Source organism: Trachurus trachurus (assembly GCF_905171665.1).
Source record: "Trachurus trachurus genome assembly, chromosome: 9".
NCBI lineage: Eukaryota > Metazoa > Chordata > Actinopteri > Carangiformes > Carangidae > Trachurus > Trachurus trachurus.
This window is the reverse complement of record NC_139895.1, coordinates 31,143,361-31,167,736: the sequence shown is the minus strand read 5'-3', so window position 1 is coordinate 31,167,736 and position 24,376 is coordinate 31,143,361. Positions and strand designations below refer to the sequence as shown.

The 24,376-nt window shown below is 41.5% G+C and overlaps 1 protein-coding gene across 5 annotated transcripts in view; it reads left to right on the top strand.

The window, feature by feature from the left end:
• Positions 1–277: 277 nt before the first annotated feature.
• Positions 278–24,376, top strand: part of pbx3b (pre-B-cell leukemia homeobox 3b) — a gene marked incomplete at both ends in the record, with an annotated part of 57,640 nt that continues 33,541 nt past the window's right edge. For 4 of the 5 annotated variants that reach the window (XM_083978456.1, XM_083978455.1, XM_083978459.1 and 1 more), the window contains 2 exons: positions 329–525; positions 1,096–1,169. In XM_083978456.1, the coding sequence (XP_083834582.1) occupies positions 329–525; positions 1,096–1,169 (271 nt within the window). Of the gene's footprint in view, positions 526–1,095; positions 1,170–24,376 lie in introns of all 5 variants that reach the window. The other variant, XM_083978457.1, reaches the window with a different exon arrangement.

The following is a 24,376-nucleotide window of genomic DNA, read 5'->3' as shown; positions in this document are numbered from 1 at the left end:
TTGACAGAGAAGTTTTAAGAAGATAAAAAGATTTATGCATTTTTGTACCAACGCAGCCACGCGTTTTGGCACTTTGGACCGCGCGTAAAAAAAGCGAGAGGACAGCGAGAACTTGGACACAAGATTTACGCTAAAACATCACTGCTAGTCTTCATTTAAAAAAAAAAAAAGAAGAAGGGGGAAAAAAAAGAATCACCGTGTCTGCCCTGCATCGCTGAAGAAGCCCACAGCCGTCAACCCCCCAAGTCTGCGGCACATGTTGTAGCCCATTTCGTATATGAGTTTTTCAATTTGTGTGGCTCAGTGCACAGACTCTTTAGCGGCTACTATGGACGATCAAGCCCGGATCATGCAGTCGATCGGCGGCGTTAGTCTGGCCGGCCACTCGGTACAAGGAGGCATGGCACTGCCGCCTCCACATGGACACGATGGGACAGACGGGGACGGAAGAAAACAAGACATTGGTGACATTCTCCATCAAATAATGACCATAACTGATCAGAGTCTGGACGAGGCGCAAGCAAAGTTGGTTGATTTATATGTTTTATTAACTTTGCCCCCCCCTCCTCAAAACGCTGAACGCATCATTGCAGAGTTGTGGCCCGCTTAACTTAACTCCCCCATGCATAACAATAGACTGGAGTGGCTTTAATGATAATCTTCCACTGAGGTGTATTTACTGCCTCACAAAGCTTTAACACACGAGAAAGTTGTCACTAAGGGAACAACAGCTTTTTATTTAACCTGCCTGTGTGAGACTGAGAGTGGTCCTGATGTTCTAAAAGTTCATGTGCACACATGTCCTGTAGCAATGTTCATACATCTGCACAACTGTTGGCTAAAAGAAAACAAAAGCCAGTAGGCTAAAAAGCAATAACATTATATTTATAATATAACTTCATTATTGGTCTAATTCAATTAACAGATAATTGTATTTTCTTTTTTTTCCAACTTTGTGCAAATTAACTTGGGAAAGAGCTGTGTGTTGGAACATAGTGAAAACTAAACTTTATATCAGAAATAATCCATTCACTTGTTATTGTGATTGATCAGTGAACTTATTTCAATATTTTATCTTTTCTCATACTGAAACAGGAAACATGGACTGAACTGTCACAGAATGAAACCAGCACTCTTCAGCGTTCTCTGTGAAATCAAAGAAAAGACAGGTAAGATCTTTCTGTAAAAATATCAACTCAAATAGTACAGGAGCCTGGACACAATGGCACATAGATTCTCAACTTCCCAGGGGTCTGATGGCACCCTGCACCCAGATTACAAGGGACCTTTGCCCAAATTAATCAATCACTTTTTTTTTTTATGTAATATGTCATTGTGCCACACAGAAACATCCGTGTTGTTGCAGCATAGGTAGATTTATTTTCATTATTTCCTTTTCCCGGGGAAGATGCTCTCGTTTCATCTTCTCCAGCACTGGTTGCTTGGATTTAAGCAGAAAGTTCACCTCCAGCTTCCAGCTTCACTACACTGGCACTGAACAGGATGGGGGAAATCCCGCAGCATATGCTCTACATAGCTGAGATCACACAGAATTCATGCTTTATATCCTCACAACAACCTCAACATATGAAGACAACTATACACTCAGTCAGTGGGCTAACTGTTCTGCAGTTGCAGACAGACGTCTTCCTCACAAAAAGGGCAAGTTGATGCTGGTAAAATGTGAACAACAGAATCAGCTTGTAGGAAATTATTGCAAAAAAAAAAAAAAAGACATAAAAAGAAATGTTTCTTTTTGTGCAGTTGTAAAAGAAAAGATGCAAAAGCATCAGCTCTGCAAATTTCTGTAACCAGGATTGAAAACTTTTAGTGTGTGTGTGCACATATACACACACATATATGAGACACAGCTGAAATTAAAACTGTCAATTTTGTGTCTTACATCTTTTTATATACCTTGAACTTCACATTTTATATTTTAAAAAGTCACCTTTGTACAGACACATTGCTGTTTTTACACTTCTTCCACGATGTTTATGCAGCATATAATGAACTGCACCCCCTTTAAATTCTTAAGTGAAGACATAATTGATTTTCAGTGATAACAGCTCTGTACTGACCTTGATGCTCCACATACTTAAACTGCTGTACATCACTATTCATTTTTTCAAGTGATCTGTACAGTACATCTCTCACAGGAGGAGCAGATAAGAGTATGGAGAAAAAAAACAATGCTGTGGGTTGAGTGTAATTCAGCAAACCTGATGCCTTGTCAGATTTGTGACCTTTGCACGGTTTATGAGGAAATTGGCTTTGGGGGAGATCATAAAAGTTTATGAACTTCCCCAACACAGGTGGTGTCCTGTCCACAGGGTCAGTGCAGAGGGTCCACAGTGTGAGCCGAGCTGCTCTGCTGTGTGTGTGTGTGTGTGAGAGATCTCACATCTCATAAGATGCTAGCTTTTATTTTGTACGCGCTGATTGATTTAACGTGAAAATGTTTTCCAGTACAGCACTGCTGCGTCTGTTGAACCTTAGTAAAAAAAAAAAAAGAAAGAAAAAAGACTTAATAGTTGATTTTTATTTTCACACCTGAACTTACATTACAGTAACATCCACATGACTTTAATCACATGTTTTAGCAGTTTGTTTCTTGTCTTTGGTTTGAGTGTTACTACTCTGACCCGAGCTTGAATAGAAGTGGCACAAAAAAGTAAATGAGAATGATCAAAAAAAAAAAAAAGAACACTATACGTTCATGTGTGAAAACAGTGTAAGGGAATAAGTGTGTGAGAAAGAGACGAGACAGAATGGAGAGGGAGAACAAGCTTGTGTATGTGTGTGTGTGTGTGTGTGTGTGTGTGTGTGTGTGTGTGCATGGTTAACCTGTGGTTTAGAGTCACAGCCTCCCCCTCTTAGCCATTGACAGAGCTCAGCTGGTCTGGTGGCCTTGTTGACCGGCCTGTTTTTCCAGCACACACTGAGCCTTTCACTGGCTCCTGTCGCACCGTTCACAGCGCTTCCTTGGTCCTTTCATGTGCGTTCAGATGGCACAGGGGCCGCTGTCTTTTAACCATGGGATCCACCGTTGGATGAAAATGACTTTTAATAATAAATTTGAAAGCCGTCCAAGAATCACTGGTGTAATTACTGTGCACATGTATCATGTTATCTCGACTTATTGTCTGGTGCGCGGATGAATAGTGGGTATAAGGTTTAGCTTCAAAGCCTCAGACGTGTTTATGTTAAAAGTATTATGTTGTGAGTCGAAATCAAAGCGGTGAGAATGATCTTAATCTTGATTTTCTTGGTTTAAGCAGAGATCAAGAAGACGTGCTGCTTCCAGCACTGGAAAGCCATGTTGAAGACTTTTCTGGGGTGTTTAGAAGTTTCTGGCAGTCTTCGAACTGTTATTATAGAGCTACAGCATATTTCTGCATTGCTAATGCCCTAGAAGTATTAATTCACTTTGATATGCTAATTAGAGAGCATTATGCAAGAAATGAGATTAAGTGGCAGCATGAAGTCATTTGCCTGTCACTAAATTGAGTGTTTTTAGCAGGAGGGTTTTTTCTCCCAGATTTTCTTGGTTTTGCATTTAGATAAGCTGCATGTGAGATTCGGTGGGATGGAGGTGTTCTTTGTCCTTCAGTGTGTGATGTTTTTTTGTATACATGAAGAGAAACGGCAATTAAAATGTTTTATTCTCTCACGTTCCCGGACAAAGGCTGCGTTCATGCTGTACCTCTTTACCTGAAGGCAGCATGGGAAGACAATGAATGCATTGAGTGAGAATGGCCTGTGATTCAGATGAGTTTTGCAGTTTCTCCTCTGTGCTGGGTTTGTTTTATCCTGCTGGCTACTCCCTTGTCTTGCTCTCATGCTTGGGAGAGAGGCTCACAGCAGCAGCAGCAGCGGGAGCGGCAAGAATAACAAAGGTGAAAGATTACCTCCATATGGTATTTCTGACCAGGAAAAGAGAGGTTCTGTAGCAGGACTCCTCTTTGATGTGAGGTTTAATCAATAGAAAGAGATTACAGAAAACTATTACAGGCTAAATCACGGAGTGCCACAGAGAGGCTTAGCCCTCTCCACAGCTCTCTCAGCTGCATGGCGCTTCTTTTGGCTGCGTATTGACTTGTTGTTTTCCTGACCTTTGACTCATCAGGTTCAGAAACGGGGGGTCTGGAGAGGCAGGGGAGAAGGAGAGAGGGAGAGAGGGAGAGACAGAGGGGGAGTGTGTGGCAGATTCAGGCTGATAAATGCTGCGATCCAGTGTTTAAAGCAGTGGATTAGGGAGGGACTACACTCGCAGTCCGAGCCAATGTCGGTGTCGTGTTGGACATGTTTGATTTGGCTTCTGAAAACCGCTAAACATGCTCTCACGCCTGTTTATCGCTTCGCCTATGTTATATGCAATGTTCAGCTAGGAAGGACTGCGTTAACTAAATACAGTTCAGGATGAGCCTGTAATTAACCACATGCAAGGCTGACTAAAAGCATTACCTGGAGTAAATAGAGTTAGGTCTGAGGAGGTAAGCATTTCTGAAATCTACAGGGAACATTAATTTCAATGTTCCCTGACAAAGTTAATGAGCCTTCTCATTCCAATAGGGTTATTATTATTAATACAAAATATTAATAATAATAATTATTATTATTATATTATTGTTATTATTATTATTATAATTTTAGGAGAAAATATATTTTTAATTGAACTTTATTATTTTACCTTATGGGTCTTCTTTGTGTTGAAAAAGCTCCAGTAAAGGCATGGCAGAGAACAGAAAGCTATTCAGCAGGAGAGACAATTGACTTTGGCTGCTTTTTGTCTCAGAGAGCCCCAGTGATGCGGCTGCAGTGACTAGATAGTGTTGTGCCGAATGGCTCGCGCACAGCTGGGTTCCTGACTGGCTCAATGGCAGGGCCACTAGTGCTTCCTCCTCTAAAGCACGAGGGGGACCGGGGGGAAGATGTGGTTATTATCTAAGTAGCTCCCAAATACCCTCCATTTCCACATCAGCTAAGATGGGAAGAAAGAGAGGCAGACAAAGAAGGAGAGGGGATAAAAAAAAAACAAAGAGTGTACATGTCACTTTCATTTGGAAGGGCAAATGCTTTTGTGCCGTGGAGATGGATGCCTGTGCACCGGTGCTGGCTGGTATCTGCGTGCCCGGCTCCTCAAACCTGTTTTTTTTTTTTTCCCTCTTTTTTTTTTTTTTTTTTTTGGGGGATGATGATTCAGTGCTGTCCCTCCATCTGCACACACGGGCACCCATCTTGCTCATGTCTCCCTCGCTCCCCCTCCAATCGCTCCAAGCGCTTTCTGCGGGCTCCTGCATGCGCGATCAACAGCTCATAATTGTTTTTTGCACATACGTTATGCAAATGAGTCTTTATGGCAACTGGCATAACAATTAGCATTCTCCAACAATATTTTAGTAGGTTAATTGCAAAATTTCTGAATTGTACATCTGAGTTGTTAATTAGGCATGACAGAGGTGGTGAAATAGTTATCTTCAGGCGGTGGCAGCCAGCAGAGGCTGCTTTGGATGCAAAAAGGAAGGATTGATTGAAATTAGTTTACAGCAGTAGGAACGTGGCTGTTGTTGCCTCTCTTGCCTTTCGCGGCATCTGTTTGTCGCTGAGCGTAAAAATATCAACCCGGAGCAGACAGGGAGAAGCTGTAGTTCAAATGATGACCTGAAACACTGAACAGAGATGTGGATGATACAACTTGTTGTCTTGTCACCATGGCTTAGAAAGTAGTTAAATAAAATAAAAATAAAACATTACTGCGGCTCTGCTCTTGTCAAAAAGACCTTCGACCTACCAGACACACTCAAACCAAACTTTCAGTTTTGTAGGAGACACACTATGGAGTTGAAATAAAGTTAATTCCATAAACACTTTAATTTTTCCACACATTTTATTTTACTATGCAAAATTACAAGAGAAAATACTTATAGAGTAATGTTTGGCACCAGAAAAAAAACATTTTAAAAAGCTGACAACCTACAGTATGTTCATGAAAGACAGAAGTTGTAAAAAAAGAAAATTAACCTCCGATGTGTTTACGATTATGAGAAATACATGTGTGTATCCTGCTTTATTTTTTTTTTTTTAAGATTTCTTTCTTCCAACACGAACTTCTGGTCTCCTCGTGGCATGATGTTCATTACCGTGTCACTGAATGGTGGAGGATATGTAGCTGCACAGAGCCAGTTATTAGTGTAAAAAGGGTTACAGTGAACGACTGGTGCAAAGCAAGTCCTCTCTCAGTAATGACTCTGCTATTTATAGGTTCCTATTTCATTAGCTCTAGTGTTTCAGGGAAGAGTTTTCCTCATGGGACAATAGACACCATGATGTTCATTTACTCTGTACACATTACATGTGGACAACTAAATGACCTATCATTTGGGAGTGCAAGACCACTGAAGACAATTCTGCTTTTGTCACTATTGTTGCTTTAGCTCGAGCAACCAAGTCTTTCTGTAAAATTGTAGACATTATTGTTGGCAGTTAATTGTCCATATTTGAAACCATTTTGGAGTGTGTGTGTGTGTGTGTGTGTAGAGGTGTTACAAATGTACAGTTCACTTGTAATATTTTGACACTTTAGCTTGTTGCTCGACAAAAGCAGAGTGATGCACTGCTGTCACCTTTATTTCCTTTACACACATTTTTATTTTTTCCAAAACCAGGGAGCAAAAAAAACAAACAAAAAAAAACAAAATCTGAGCTCCTTTCTTCATTTGTGAGCTGGAAAATGAAGCCCCCTTCTCCCATTGTTCCATCTGCCATTGTTCCACATGTTTCATACATTAGAATGATATATTGAAGGCAGAAATGGGAAAAAGACTGCAATGCAATGAAATTTTAATCAGCGTCTTCTGCTGCTTTAATAAGGCAAATAATTCTTATTGGCTGCTGTGTTAAGATTTCTGATATTTAATTCATAACAAACCTTGCATTATTCTGCTTTAGCCCTGAGACAAGCTCCACTCTGCTGCCTGCCAAGAGGCAACTGTAGGGAAAAGAGAGAAGTAAAAAGAAGTGCAGACTGAGCATTTTTTTTTATCAGTTGTGGCATTATGCTATGACACTGTTTTGATACTGCCTGTGAATTTAAATATATATTTTAAATCATTTTGAAAAAGTGTGTCGGTGGAGTTAATGCCAGAAAACTGGTCACCTGAAACTGAACCTGAATTCCTTAGTGTGTTTTTTTTTTTTTTTTTTTTTTTTTTGGGGGAGTAGGGGGGGGGGTGTTTTTCTCAGTATGACCGTTTGTTCGCCAAGCAGCATACTATCTCTTTATTTTCTTAAGTCCTTGAAGTTGATTTTTGTGTCTGAAGTAATGGAAAGATGGCGAGGGGCCAGCAGCTAGGTGCTGGCTCATGTTACAGTGAAACGGCGGGCCCTGTTTTCGTCTCTCGGTGAAATGGCTTAATTGGTGTCAGAGCCCCAGGGATAAAGGCCTCTTGCTCTGAAACACAGCCACACAGGCCCTGTCTTCCCTCAAACCAGGAGGAACGGCCGGCGTCTGCTGGTGAATGAGGACTAAGCCGTGGCATAACAATACCAAATGATGTTTGGGATGACAGAAATTAATATGCGCTTGCTCCCAGAAAGCTATGATTAATGACGGCGAGCAGGGGAATGCTGTCCCTCCTTTTTGCTCCTCTTTGATGGGGATTGAAAAGCAAAAAAGAAAAAAGAAAAAAAAAAAGACTGGTTTCTCCTCTCTTTAGAAAGTGGAGGTCATCCAGAGTACATTACTGCTATTCTTCTCCTCCTTTTTCCTCAAGCAGGAGGCAGGAAAAGGACTGAGCTCTTGTAATGAATTTTGGAATGATTCACTAACACTGTGAGCCAGTGTATTGTCCCATGGCATGTGGCTCAGAGAGACACATACCTGTGTACCTGCGCATACACATCCACCCACTGCTCCTAATTTTACCTGTAGTAATTAACAGTCTGACTCTCACTCTGATAATTACAGATATATATTTTCATTTGAAGTGATAATTTGGACTAAAAAGAAAGTACTTCTAATTTTTTTTATATAATGGAGCTAATAACTGTGATGTGTCTTTTATTTTTTCATATGGAATTTTATACACATCCATTGATTCAGAGGCAAACGTGTGAACAAAATGGTGGTGTGCTGTTGCCATGATAATGATCTGTATCTGTTGTGTCCTAGGAGGAGACACATGAATATTTAATTGTGTCTGCTAGAGAGATCCCCAGACCCTTCTGTTCATATCTTACTTTCTCTAATGTGTTTCCACCCTCCCAGGTACTTCCTCTCTAAGTAATGGAGAATTAAAGTGCACATTAAAATGATATAAATTGCAATGTAAGGGATTTTCTAAGGACATTTGTCTCCGCACAACGCGGGTTGAAAATTCAAATGGCAAGTTTTGACAACGGACATTCTGCTGACACGGTGTATTTGCCTCACGTTGGCTCCTCAAATAAGCATTTCCTCTGTCACCGGTGATTGATATGTATTAAGCATGCACTTTTTACATCACGGTGCTCTGGAAGATGATGTGGGTGCAGGGATATGAGTTTTAAACAGTGAATGAGTTCCCCTCATATTGATCTATTTGTGTTGGCGGAGTGGCAGGTGCTATACGAAGACTGTGTCAGCTTTGATTGTTTGTGTCAGTGATCCGAGCCGACACTGAGCTTCTCGTACTGTTCGTCACTGCACTTGGCTTCTCTTGATGAATGGCAGCACACTGCACAGATCCTCAAAAAGAAAAAAAGAAAAAAAATACTTGTGTCTACGCTGCTGTCTCACAGACACAGTGAATCAGCATTGGTCTTCTCTTCACACATTATTTATCACTCATATGTGCAAGATTGTGGGACATCCCTGAACCTACTTGAGGTTTTGTTTTTGCTTTTTTTATATAGAATTATGTAAAAAGCTTTCCATGTGAATGTGAACATCAGCTGTTGATGGACAGGAGATGTGTCTCCTTTCCTTTCCCTCCTCTAAATATTCAAGATCAGTTCTGAACATGTGTGCGTGCGTGCGTGCGTGCGTGCGTGCGTGCGTGCGTGCGTGCGTGCGTGTGTGCGTTGGCAGGCCTGTGGCGTGAAGGTGAGGTGCGTGATGCTCTGTAAGTATGCAGAGCACGGTGGGCCTCTTGCGGGTGCTGAAGGAGAGCATGGAGTGGCAGAGTTAATTTATTTAATGACTGAGCGTCTTATATCTCCCCAGCCCTGATTAGAATCCATGCTTGATGAGGGAAGCGATAGAGGGGTGTGCACTGCCCCTAGGCCCTAGCACGTACATTCATGCTTTTCTTTTCCAGTGCCTATTTTCCCTCCCTACCCCCCCACTAGTCCACTGGGTTTTACAAAGACCAAAGAAAGGAAGGAAGAAAAAAAAACACATTATTTTCACTTTTGTCTGTTACAATATTTTGTGATTATGTCTCTACATGAGATAATTTTGTTGCACATTGACAGGAAATTCAGCTCAGATGCTGATTAAATGCGCGTTTGTGTGTGTGTGTGTGTGTGTCTGTTTGTGTGTGTGTGTGTGCGCTCCGTGATAAAGACGAAGTGCCGTGGAGCTCTATGAACGTGGGAAAGCCAAACAGAGTGTGTCACTTTGGCAGCACGGGCTGTCAGCATTGGGGAGCTGCAGTTGTAAAAACCATGACCTTCCTCTTTGCCAGCATGTCTCTTGCAGAGCCAAAGCGCTGCCCTGTAGATCTGGGCTGGCTGTGGGAGGGAATACAAACACAGAGAAAGGACAGACAGTGGAAAAAAACGGTAAGAGCCATAATTGTGAAGAAGAAGGAGGAGAGGAGGAGGAGGGGGGGTCGGTTGAAGTAATGAAATACTTCTTGGAGCTATCATGACTGAGAAGGTGAGGGAGGGAAAGCAAGAGGACTGGCGAAGAGGGAAAAAATACTCCTAGGCTTCTAACATTTCCATGAGCCATCATCAGTAATGCCGCAGCAGCCTCACAAACCAGAAATTATTTCTTCAGGCGTCGCTGTCAAGTGTTATTCAAATAACACCAGCCTCACATTTGAATAACAGCCGACATTTTGAATTAATTAATCAGACAAGATAGTCTGGGCCTTTTCTCATTAGTCTACAGGTCAGGCTGGGGAAGATATATGCGCTGGTGATGATATACTTGTCTTTAATAGTGATTTATGGAGATTTTGGATTGTACTCGATTCGTCAAAGGGCCCAGCAGCAGAGAAATAGGACAGTGCATATTTCATTACCTAATCTTTGATATGTTGCATGATGCTAAAAGATACAATCCTCTTGTTTAGATGCACAGGAAGGTCGTTTATATTCACTCTTCTTGAGTGAAGAGGCGCATAGACACACACTCAACACGCACACGCGCACAGACATGGACTCGCACACACACATACACACATTTAATCTCCTCTCATAGACCTCTCCCATTTTACTTTTCCTATGCAATTAAGCGAGGGCTGTAAATTATAACTGTGTCGTACTTTAATTATCATGGTGTAAAAATAGAGTTCCTGTCTTTGAGAGGATTTCATTAACTTACTCAATATTCCATGTCAGTTCAGAGAATCACAAGATTGCAGTGAGCTTTAACATGCTCTGAATCAAGTACTTGGATGTTATTTACATTAAGTTGAAAAGTAAAAAAAAAAAAAAGAATTTCAAAGCTGCATTTATAGATTGACTTCAGCACAGTCTGTGATATTTTAGTTTGGTCCCATAGGGTGCTGAGTCTGGTCAGGGAGGTGTAAATGAATGAATATATATTTTTTAAAAGCATGGCTTGTGTTAACAATGTAGTGTCACCTGCTTTATTGGCTGTGAAATATTAATGAACACATTCTGTTTAGAATTCTACCTACATTTATTTTTATTTATATTCTTTACATACACAGGTTTTAATTATCCAAAGTAGTACATGCAGTATGCGTCTGTGATTTTGTCCTAGACCGTGTGTGTGTGTGTGTGTTAGAGACCGTATACGTGTGCGTGTGTGTGTGCAGTGTCAGGGAGCTACGAGCTGTTGCCATTCCAGTGAGCAGCCCACACAAAATGCACCAACACCAGTGTGACAAAACATTCAAATAAATTGCTGTCAGGCTGCTGAAACACCAAGTGCAGCGATTTTTATCTGACATGTGGAAGACCCAGACATGCAGTCCTGACAAGTAACGCCGGAGCACCTGTGAGAGACGGGCGATAAAAATCAGGATATGCCTGATCCTCGGCATAACAATACCTATCATTACGTGATATTATTACTCTTCTTTAAGAGAGAGCTCCATGATGGAAAGATAGAACGCATGTTGGCTCTTATACCAAGTCTGGCTAGTAAATGATCTCAGGCCATTGTTTGTGCAGATGCATTTAAAATGCAGTTAGAATAATGCAGCCTGGTGCATATCAACAAGTACTGTCCATGCAGAGTTCTTTATTATTATTAAGGTTTTTTTTTTTTTTTTTTTTGGGGGGGGGGGGGGATTTCATGCAGGATTTCATGAGGACATTTATTTATTTAGCAGTATTATTCACAGATGTGCTATAATCCACATGTGAACATTTTGAGGATACTTTTTACGTTGCACAAAAATGTAAAAAAAAAAAAAAAAAAAAAAAATTACAACATCTGTAGATTAAATTCTGTTTTTTGTTTGTTTGTTTGTTTTCTAGTTCTTGGTCTTAAATTTAATTTAATGCAGAATCAAACTCCCTGATGACACTGATAGGCTTTGCTTTACTGTTCCAAGCAGCATGGAGGCACAAATAAATACTCAGAGAGCCTGTGTTGCTCCACTTATTTCATTGAGTCCACAAAATTGACTCCGTAATTCTTAAATCCAATTGAGAAGCGTTAAAGAAAAAAAATGCTTTTTAGAAACTCAGAGACAAAGGAGTCGCTGTGCAACGCGCCATCCATTCTCTACTGTATTGTTATTTTCTCCCTTATAGGTTACTAATGAGGAATCGGCCCTCATTATGATTTTAAGGATGAGAGAGGAAAGCTTTTAATTAATGATATGTAAATGGTTCTGAATTGATTATGTTAGAATATCAAGAGAGATGGGTAGAAGCTGTGGTGTAATATATTTTAATTAAGAATTAATTAAAAATGATGGCAATTTTATAGAGGCTCACAGAAAATAGAAGAATTTATTCTCTGTCACAAGTAAATCAGCCCTTGATTAAATAAACAGACACATGCTGTATTCATTGAAGAGTTATATTTATACTTTGCCAGGAAGAATTATCCTGATTATTATTTTTTTTTAAAAAAAGGAGAAGAAGAAGATCAGTGCGGTATGTCAGTGGTCGACCACAAGCTGGGTTCTCCGGGGTTAATGGTGATTTATCTCATTCCTAATTCATGAGATCCTCCTGGTCTGTGTTAGGTGGATCAATAAAGCTGTGTTTCCTTTTTGAATTCAGTGTCTACTATTAGATTTGCAGCATGGAACACAATTATAAGTAAGACATGAATGCGTGTTTTTATCACTTGTGGCAAGTGAATATGCACCCCCTCTTAAAAGATATCAATCTGTTTATGAGGTAAAAAGATTTGTGTGAAAAAGATGAGTTGTGACTAGACGTGGACCCTAGTTAACCTTTTTAATTGCTATCTGCTTTCTTTCATTCATTCTTTAGGGCAGGGGAGGGGGGCGGAGGGAGGTGGGGGGGGCAGAAGACGTTAGCTGCATTAACGGCGTGCGCCACTATTAAAGGGAGAGAGGTCTTTGTTTTCTGCTAACGGTGGCATGCATGCTCTGTGCTAAACTCTGCGATCAATGGCAGAGAGGCTGCTATCACAGCGCTCAGAGCAGGCGTAGCTCAGGGGGGAGGGAAAGGAGGGGGGGGAGGGAGGTGGGGGGGAGTCCCTGGTGGTTCATTTTGATTGGAGCGCAGAGTTTTGTGTTGAAAGGCGAGGGAGAGACAGGCTGTTGGAAGCAAATCCCCCTGGATCAGTTAGAGCTTTGCAACAAAAACACCTTGATATTCCTGGGAACATTTGCTTAGGAAAAAAGAATGAATTTAAATAAACGGGCAACGAGAGAGCGAAATGATCTAAAGCGTTTCTGAAGGTTTGTGTGTTCAGCGAAAGCTTGTGTATCTCAGGCTTAGAATTAATTTAGCGAGCAGCGTAAAGAGGGGAAATCATTGTAACTGTATTTTGTTGATGTATTGTTCCACATTTCTAAAGAGCTCTTTTTTTATTAAAAAAAAAGAATCAAAATGCATATTAGGGGAGGTGTGAGGCTGATTACAGTGTAGTCTGACCAGCAGACAGTGGCAGTGTGTGAGTGTGTGGCAGTGGGTTTCTGAGCTAACCAGTGTGATATGGGCGACAGGGAGGAGGATGTGCATGTTTGAGATGGGGAGAGTGTTGAATGGATTAGTAGTCTGATTCATCCATACCAGGTCACATGTACAGGCGTACAGGCATCGTGCGCATTCACACATCAAACGTCTGGAAGAGCATACACACAAATATACACATACATGATGTGCAGTGGGACGCACATCGAGGAAATCAGGCAGGGGCACAGACGTGTGCATGCATGCATATATACAGTGCATGCACACCGATGGCTGGCAGAGCATCTTCTCTCTGACACCTGCAACTAGTTGCAATACATCACTGTCAGGATCGCTTCCTCCACCTATCCGCATTTGCGCGTTAGTTATCCGCGGAGGCCTTCGTCAAAAAAGTTGAACAGTCTTGACATGAGCTCCCTAGTGGGAACAGAAAAGGTGAAGTTGTGCTGGGAGGTGCCACGGCGGGTGTCATCGCCGTGTATCCTCTCTTGCACCCAACAGCATCCTAATGGCAACTGAAGAGAGAAATGATGCTTTAACATACAAGCGTGATGCCACAATTAATTTTGTAATTGACACGTGAAGTGGAATTCTGAGCGGCAAAAAAAGCAAACATCGTGTTTCGTCGCTGCTCCTCATCTCCCAACTACACAGAAGACAGCGCCGTGCAGCCAGCCAAGGCACTGTACTGTATTTATGAAATGAATAGCAGGGAATGACATAATAAAAAGCCAGGCTGAGGTTTATTTTATTTAGGGCCTCTCGTAGTGAATGTATGTGCTTGTGTAATTGACAGCGAGTGTGTGGCTGTTGAGGAGGAAGTGAGGGCACGGCGCCTCCTGTGTGAGCTCACTGTGGAGATGAGGAGAGTCTGCCAGTGGCACCGCTAGTGGTGAGCACCAACAGCTCTGGCCATGACAGAGAGGAGGTGGGGAGTAGTTGGTGGGGGGGGTATGTGGGGTAGCAGGGGGGGTCAGCGTCTGAACTGGCTGATGGGAGCCAGAACATGAAACAATGCCGGGGGAACGTCTGGTGGGTTCGCTGCACAGAATTACAAGCGAGGGAGCAGGCCTGCTGAGGCAATTACAGCTTAATGGGGTCATTTGGAAGGCAATTGCCAGGGGTTAATGTAGTATGGAGAGATGAGGTGAGATTGAAGTGAAATTTTTGGCTAGAAAATGTGTTCAAATGAAAAGGGAGCAGGCAGACAAGTCGCGCTGCTGATGGGGTGGGAGGTTGATTGGGGGAACTGGAATGCCGGCTTTCGCTGCCACACAGATAGACGGCGCGAGGCCCCCGTCCGCAGCGCTTGTATGTGCACCAGTGCAGGCGAATGCACATGTCCGTACAGGTGCTTTTTTCGCGTTCTTCTCTCCCCCCTTCTACAAGCCTGTGCTCACTTTTTCTGGCCTCTCCTTTTACTGCCTAAACCGTGAACAAGAGCTCCACTGTTCCACTTTGCTGTCTGCTTTGCTCACAGACCAAGTAGCCGGTGGCTGTATAGCATGTTTTCTTTTGTCTCGGATTACCTGTCCGTTTACTGGAGAACGCTAACCGTTAGGACGCAAAAAAACAGCAAGTGTCAGACGTTGTTTCCAAGTGCTACGGAGAAAGATGTGTCGGAGAAACTACAACAGACCAACACCCTAGAGAACAAGGATAAAAAGGATCATTATGCGCTGTTACGTTAGCCAGTTCATTACCTTAATTGCCCAACATAATCCGGTGTTGGAAGGGTGCACTGGAGCTTTGGGAAGGAAGTCTTTGCCAGGACCTCCGAGCACCAGGTCTCATCTCCCTGATCCCCTGATCTGTAGCAGGCGGACCAGTCGTGCTAACGTTAAACTTTGATCAAAGCCAAACTTATTTAAGGTCAGCCATGTGAAATCCCCTGGGAGCCGCCGTGTTCGCTGAAGCAGACTGCGATATAGGAAGTAGTACAGCACTGTGCCTTGCTGCTGCTGCCTGTGACCGTGCTGGATCACTGGACAGCAATGGCATTATCATCAGCCCTTTCAAGTCTTCAGCATTTTTACGCGATTATGCTCAACAGTGGAACTCAACATCATCCATGGGTGGAGATTCCTTGAGAGTGCTCGCTCTCCCTCTCTCTCCCGTACCCTAGTCTGTCTGTCTCTCCCTCCCTCTCTCTCTCTCTCTCTCTCTTTTTCTGTCATCTCTGTGAAGTCTTTGCCTCCCCTCTCCCTCCCCTTCCCCCTCTACACAGGGTTTTGGCCAAGAGCCGGCCACTTCACTGAGGCAGATTTTCCCAGGCTCCCCAAAGGCTATTTTACCAGGATTCCCATTAGGTCTTTACCCATTACCAATGTTCCAAATCATTTACAGAAGAATCTATTTACTTTATGTGGTAATGGATTCATTTTACATGGCCCTGCACTAAAGAAGCTGCAGCATTTAACATGCAGTTTCCCCCCACAGCTCATTCTTTTTTACTGTATTTTCTACGTTTGGTTTATTTTTATCTGTTGTCTGTCTCGCCTTCAAATCCTCCTCACGCTGTGCTTTCCATTACAGTACGGTATTGCACAATGTGGAGGTGGTGGAGCATTGTGTCAGTGCTGCAGGAAAAACAAGTGTGATGCAACTCTGTTGTCATTTTAGAGTGACAAATAGACAGTGGCAGACAATCAGAAAGAGGGGAGAGAGTGCAGTGGTGTCGCTGACAAACTGCTATGACCTTTGGGTCCTTTGGCCTCCAGAGTGGAGCATACAGTGTTTACCTCAGGTCAGCAGCAGTGTGAACACGCCACACCCCCCTCCCTCTCCCCTGGAGAAGAGCCCAGCCTATTGCACTCATCACATTTGAATCGTCAAAATCAATAATCAGTCAGATAACCTTTGCTCAAATTGGATGCATGCGTCTGGCAGCAGCTATAGTAGGGGGATACAGAATCTGTGTGTCATTTCACATTCACAATACTATGAGTTGGCCACGCTAAACCATTTAATACACAAATGGTTCGTAAAGAAAAGTCTTACAACAGCAACAGAGAAGCATACTGTAGCTACTACAGCTACAAAGCACTTGTCCTTTCTTCCCCTATTCCATGTCACCAAAGCATCCCATCAAAGCCTGCCTCCTTCCTGTTGTAAGGTAGAAAAAAAAAATCAATGCTGCAATCTTTTCTTTTTGCCTCCTCCAATCCGTAATTGAAATGGAAAATCAAATGAACGGCAAGCAGATAATTGTTTTATCAATATTCCCTGCCTGCCCTACAAGGGTCAGTGCAGAATGATCATGAGTCGGGGATATGACGAGGACAAAATGTGAAATTGAACAGCTAGGAGGCAATAAATCAGCCTTGACAACTAAGAGTGACCAGCATGTAGCTGCAGCAGGCAGCTCTCCCTTCAGAATTTGTCCTAAAGCTGTCTACACTAAATGGGGAATATTCATCTCATTATTGTTGCACTTAATATTGCTATCAAATATTATTCTTAGAGTCCAGACGGGAAGTCAAGGTCACTCGTTCTATTATTGTTGTCATTGTTAGTGTGTGATATTGAGAGTATAATAGAGGGCAAAGCCATATGGTTGGCCAGGCTTATGAAGAGCCAAAGAATAAATTTAGTCATTTGTTAGAGTTGAGGGAAGAAGTGGTTTCCTTTTGTCATGTATTACTGCTGCTTATAAATAGCCTTTTAAGGTTGGAAACCAACAAATGTACAAAAACACCAAGAGCAACGCAGTCATCATCATCAATAAAACCTGTTTCTGACAGGTAACAGATCGTTTATACAGTTGTCAGCTTTCACTGTCAAAATGTTGATGTCTGTGGTATCGCGTGTCGACTCAGACAATATAAACGAATGGATTTAACTCTAATAAATAAATTAACAATTTATAATATGCATGGCAACTGTTTGAGCTTTGATTATTCTATGTCAATGGATATTTGTTTGGACAAAGAGGCACAGATTGTGTTCATAAGCAGGAAATACACATCGAATAAATGGTTTATAATGCAAGTTATAGAGGAAGACATTGTTTATTAATGCATTTGCATCAACTATCACTCCTCTTGTGAGCACCAGTGGAATGTAGGTTGGTGTAAACGCTATATGACAATATAGTAAAACACAGTTGCAGTAATGTGAGATACATCTCCATAGCAGACAGCTGTTGATAACTACTGTACATTTAATGGCCTTGTATCTGATTATAACCACATTGCAGTGTGTTGGAAATCAATTACTCTAAAAGTGTTTGGTTTGCAAAGTTTCAAGAGAAGCAAATGTTCATATTAGTGAGCTGAAGTAAGGACTATTTGACATTTATGCTCAAAGAAATCACTGAAATAATTATGAACTAGTATAATAATTGCCTTTGAATTTTTAGTTTTTTTTTTTTTTTGCAAAACAACCTATTAGTTATTAACTGATAGTTTTGGCTCCATGCCATAATGCAAGTTCCATTTCTGCTCCATTATGTGTCTTTAAATAAACCCATCGTGTCAGCTTTCTAAGACTTGTAAAAACTGCAGATAAAACAGTTGCCAGAAAATCGACATCCTAAATCATGTGATGTCCCTTCCCATCTGGCTCATCCAGTTGCAAGGCATTGACAAAAATATGAAATTGATTTGGTTGAAGGGTGTTAAAAAGCCGACAGGAGAATGTCACAAACAATGAATGGTCACAGCTTGGAGGAAAATCAATGACAGAGGTTGAAGCCAGTCTAGAGTGCTACTTGGCAGTGGTGCACGGTCCCTGGAAAAAGAGCTGTCTTGTGGCCGTGGTTGTCTGATCAAAAGGAAAACTTGATAGGTTTAATGAAGGAGGATACAATAAAACTGACAACAAAAATACAGACACTGTTTCACTCCAATGTATGTGTGGCGGCTATATGTTTACACTGTGTGGACGTCATTTTAATTTGCTGCTGTGGGATGACTTTCCATTTCCATACCTCATTTGTATATGCAAGATCGTAATGCAGAACCGCTGACTGCCCTTCCAGCTTGTAGGGCACTTGTTGTCACCTTGCAGAGCTCATATGTACTCCAATGTTTACATATGATTACAGCCCCTGCAGCATTTTACATTTTGGGGATATGTCACAACATTGCTCCATAAATCATACAGATGAGAAAAATGTCATTCAGATGTGTTTTTAAACATGGTACGTGAATGGTACTGTATACAGTAGATGATGATCCTTTGAAGGAGGGGAAAAATGAATTGGCAGAGTGTCTTTCAAGTGGACAAAGTGATGAAAATCCCCCCTACTTTGTTGGGATTGCAGTTGTAAGCTTTGCACCATATGCTACTTTCCTCTTTAGCTGGGATTATGCCATCATTATTGCTGATAAAAGCTGTTTACTGCCTTGGCTCCAAATCGATGCTCGGGGCGCTCTGAAACTGGCATTCCCTCTCCAGAAGAATTCATTCCATGCCAGCTGCTCAGGATTCAACCCCCTTTGTTTAAGATTTCACAGTTTTTGTGATGTTTATTTTCTATTTAGTTTTTGCCCCCACCCTCCCCACACACACACCCCATCCTCCTCACACATGAGGTTTTCCCCGCATTAGCATATGTTTGCAACAAATTGACATTTACATTTGATTTACTTACAGCAGATTTGAAGGTGTCTGAGACATGCTTATACAATACTCATGGTACTACAGCGCTGGTTAACACAGCAGAGACTGTAACATACAGTACAAGGGCTGTTCTGAGGTGATGTTGGCGGTATCCAAAATGCAATCACTGTGTTGAAAAGCCCCTGAAGTTGGAGCAATAGCCAAAAGGCTGCCTTCTCACAGTGTTACCAATCAATGGCATAATCAGTCAATGCAGATCCTGCCTGACAGCTGTGTTAAGATAACAACTGGTTCTCATGACTATAGCAGCACCAATGACCTTGTGTGCCTCAAATTAATAATGTAAAATCAACACAAGACACCCACCCCCCTGGTTCCCATGCAGACAATGATGAACTACCTTTTCGCCTTACCATCAAAGGCCACTCAGACTAAGTCATGTTTCAAGGCACACAGCATAATGTTACTTTTTTTTTTTTTTTTCAACTAAGGCTCCATGTCCCTTAAATAATGTCTCTCACTCTTCCTCCACGGCTCCCTAGTACCCAGGGAAATCATACTGATCAATATTTCCCATTCTAGAGGAACTGCAGCAAACATTCACACAGGATTTACTGTAGGCCCCTGTTAGACTTTAATCAAGCTATAATTTAGATCCAACAAACAAAAGGTTCTCTTAAAAATATATAGAGTCCTATCTATCTATCTATCTATCTATCTATCTATCTATCTATCTATCTATCTATCTATCTATCTATCTATCTATCTATCTATCTATCTATCTTTTTTTTTTTTTTTTTCAATTTTCCCCTTTTTCAGCAACCGTGCATGTTGGGGTCCATGCATGTGCTTGCATGCATTCATAATGTCTTCACAGGGCATAAATCAGAACATGCTATCTCAGTACTTCTTTATATTGGTCAAGGGCCATTGAGCAAAACAGCTTAATGCGCCCTTAACCATCTCAGTCATGGCAGGAAGTGGAAAGACTGCTGACTGGCTGACACTGGGGTCGACACCCTCTGCAGTCTGTTTATTGTTTAAACACTGTGTGTCTGAAAAACCATGTCACAGTAACAGTTGTTGGGGATTTTACAGAGTGGGGTAGAATGATGCGGTCTATTTTTAGTGAGCTTTTTGTAAGCTAGCTATTTTTGCTTGCTAGCATACTGTACATCACTAGAGAATGGTGTAAGCACATACTTGGGTGAATTAAAAGTTAACTTGAATTGATTGATTTGTATTCTTCTAGCATTTGTCAAGAAGCCATACTTTTCCTTGTAGCCTTTTAGCATGTGAAAGGCCTTGTTCACAGCACAGTACTAATAAGCATAGAATTTAAATTTAGACTTTTGCTTGAATACAACTTGCTTAACTTCTCTTGTAACTCTTTTATAGCAAGGGCTATTGCAACCTTTGTAAAAATCAAATCATTTACAGTACTCACCAACTATTTAAAACCTTTTTTTGATTCCAGTTGAATCCCAATGTGTTAGGTCTTGACCTGCAAAAAACAGAAGCAGAGAGAACACGATTAATCAAGTGTTTATCTAATGCCAATGTTTGGCAGATGATATTCCTCACATTTATACATGACTGTTGACACACCAACTCCAGCCTGACCCCATAAAGGGAGAGCTCCCACAGCTCCCAATCGTTTGGCAAGCTCAGACTGAGTGAGACTGATGGACTGAGGCAAATCCTTAATGAACATACAGTCACAACTTAATGGGACATAGGCACATAAGATAAAAAGTGAAGATTGGTTCATTTTGCTAAATGCATTACTATATTATTAACTAATGAAATCCCTACAAACAACTGTGAGTAGTGTGTGTTATGTAATGCATTTTCTGACAGTAATGGAGTACAAGACATTTAGGTTTGCTCTTTGATCTCTACTTGAACTCACCGGTAACTGGGTGACCGGAGTGCAGACTGTTGTTGACTGTTCTCCATGGCAGGTGCTGACAGAGCATGTGTGGTCCCCATCACAGGCGTGTGCAATTAGCCTGACAGCTAGTCCTGGATTGTCATGAAATAGGACCCTCCACTGTTTATGTGACTGTGTGTGCATGTTTACGTGCCTGCTTTTGTGTGCGTATACTAGTTACCAGCAAATATAAACCGCCACGAGATCCCTTAACAAAGCACCGTGTTGCAGCAGTGTTTGATGATGATTCCATATAGTCTACACAGTTTAGCTCCAAACTGTCTGGGTCTTGTTGCGAGGTTGGAGAATCTGTGTGTCATTTATTCAGCCTGCTGTAATGGGGAATGGACTTGGAAGAGAAGAGAGGGTAATGTATTGGAAAATATCCCTTTCAGCACCTCAGCATTACTTGTCATAGGTCAGGCTTAAAACGTAGCTTGATACAGTTATTAACTCTAATCCAGGCATAAACGCAAATCCTCAAGCACCAGCCCAATTAATAATTTGCATAATTAACATGCATTTTAAATAGAGGCTGGTCTTGTCGTTGCCAAAGCAGGGATGGGGGTAATTAGGGCTAACGGAGCAGTGCCTAGGGCCCCTACCCGCGGACGTGCTGCACTCGTTTCCAGGGAAGGGATTGACAACAGCAAGACAAGCTCTCTCGGCTTAGAGTGAAACCCCCTTTGACAGAATTAATAGTTGACAAACTGCTCCTAAAGCCCTGGCATTGTTTCTGTCAGTTGTTTGGTTTGATGTCACTGTTAGACATTATAAATCAATTGTGTCAGGATTTAGTAATGTTTATAGCCAGCCATGGTTTATTATTTCATGTGACTGTCATGGACAAATAGTATTTATCATAGCTGTCTATAAATTACAGCAGACAGACTGTTGGTTTACCCAAACCCACTCTGCTCTTACAGGGCCCATTCCAACGTCCACTTATATATTTAGAGTAATTTATTTTCCCAGCCGTAGGCCCACATTAACCCCTCTCTTTCCCACACTCCTCTGAGACTTATTGTGGCTTGATTGCTGGGCCTCCGCTGACACATTAACACATCAAAATAGCTGATCAAAGCTCATTCAAAACTGCTTGTCGTGTCTATTTCAAGACGCGACATATTTTATCTGTGCATGTTTTTCGAAAAAAGCCCTACGAAAAACAAAACAAAATTGACAGCCACTTCCTCTCATGTTTTTATATTATATGCTGTCATTTGCTCTACTTTCTTAGACAGAGGCGGGCTATTATGCAGAGTTAACTTATTCAGAGAGAAGTCATTGTTAAGTGTTCTCGTAAGAAAGTCCAGTCCTGCTCCATCAGTGTCACACTTCAACGTGAGCAATTTATAACACATTCATTCAACTTGCCGGCTTTCAATATAACAAAACGGTCCTAACCTTTGCATCAGTGCTACACTCATCAAAAACAATTAGAATCATCAGTTCTAATGAGATGATTGATTAGTCTGCTCTTGCAACATCTTGTCAACATTGAATGAGAACACAATGGCTGTATTCAGTGTCAGGTAGCATTACTTACATTAACACATGGATTTGTCTTCTTTACATTCTCCATCATAATGAATATGTAACAATGACATGTTATTGACCAATGTGCTTTGCGTTGAGCGGCCCCCTGTTCGAGCACTGATCAGTTGTTGTTTTTTCATTAACATTAACACATGTGGCTCCTATGATAATCTGATTTTATATTATGTTAAAGTGCCTTTAATGTCTTTTCCAAGGCTGTGAAAGGATCACAGAAAACTAAAAAAGAGAGGAGAGAGCATAACCTGAGCTGGAGCGGTGATATTGATCAGCTGTGCCATCGACTATAAGGTCCACTTTCAGCAGGGAGGTCATTAGTTACTCCTGTGTGCTAATTCATCCCCGGGTTGAGGCGTATCCGTTAGAATGCTAATTCACTACTATGATCTGACAGCTGGGGTAAAGAAAGGGGCAAGCAGGCTGCCGCAAAGAGAGAGAGAGAGAGAGAGGGTGGGGGGGTGGGGGGGTGGCTGGCTGGCTACAGAGGCTTAGTGGTCTGGTCTTGTGTTTGGGTAAAGAGGAAGACTTCAGTACATGGAATGTGCACCAAAAAGGGGTACCGAGCTGACCCCTGCTGTCTTTGCCCCCTAGCAGTAATGATGTAAAAGAAAGATGACATTTGGTGTCCACATTTAACTTGCATTTGCAGTCCACTTGAGAGGTCCAGTATGCGTGACCTACCTTGATTAAGCCTGAGGCTGCCTAGGACTGTACCCTTTAGACTGAAACAAAAAGTGGAAGCTCACAGGAGAAAGCTGAGCCTGTATAATTGGGCCAAGTAGAGCTGCGGGAGGCAGCCAGTCTCCGCTTCGCCTTTTGTATATTCATGACCCCCCCGACTTGATTGATGGAAGGATAGCATTTGGTGACACTGTCATTTGCAAGTTGAAAAGGTAGTGCAGTGGCTGTAGCGGCACTGTGGCTGTGCCGTAGAAGGGCCATCGAGAGGAGGCTCATTTCTATGCTGATGATATCCAGCCCCCTCTCATTTTCTTTGTCTCCGTTAGAAGGACATCTGCTGACAACACAGAGTTTAAAAAGAACCAAGTTGAAAATGAAAAGGGGGGAGAGAAACATACATCTGTGTGTTTGCATGTAAAAAGCACATGGCTGAGCTGCGATTTTTAATCAGGGCCAAAGTTTTCCATGTGATGACTGTAAAATTGTGTCTCACATTTTAGTGAAATTGAGCATTTTGAAGCAGATGGCTGAAGAAAAATACCATATAGTAATGGAAAGATTCACACAGACCTTTTTTTTGATGTTTTGGCTTTGAACTGACTGTCAAAGAACTGAATCAGTAACCATTAAGAAGGGGTTGCTTTGATTTTGACAGATTTAAATCAGATTGTGTTGGTGTTTTATTTTCTAAGCACCTCTATTGTACTGAACAATCACACATTTGTTATTTGATTAGGCTATTATTAAGATTCTAAATAAATATTGACTGTCAATTTATTCTCACAGGTTGCCAAGAACATACAGAAAATAAAATTAATTTCTATCCCAAATTACTGATTTATTCAAACGCATTAATAGCATTTTGGGTTATCAGTGTGATTCAGTAGTGTAAGTCACTAATCTTTTTTGTAACTATGTGGCAACCCACAATTTCACATTATGTAATTTAATAAACCTAATATATTATAATATTCAATTATTATTATTATCAATATGTCATTATTTTAAATATTCATTTTCGTAAAAAAAAAACTCACATATGTGTATATACTGAATATAGACACACACACTCATATCTAGTGTAGACAGATGTGTACAACCATGCCCTTATTTAACCGAGAATGGAAAGACTCACGTCTTGTAAATTAAGTTGACAACATGGTCTTGAAATAGTGACATTTGACATCCAAAGGTAAATGAGACGTTCAAAGCCAAACCATGCAAAGATGTCTTAAGCTGTCCAAACATGTTTCAAAGTACCTTGCTTTGACTGTGTAAACAAGAAAGAGGGCTGGTGACAGAAATATCAGTTTCCTAGAGACACCTCTGCTATTCCCT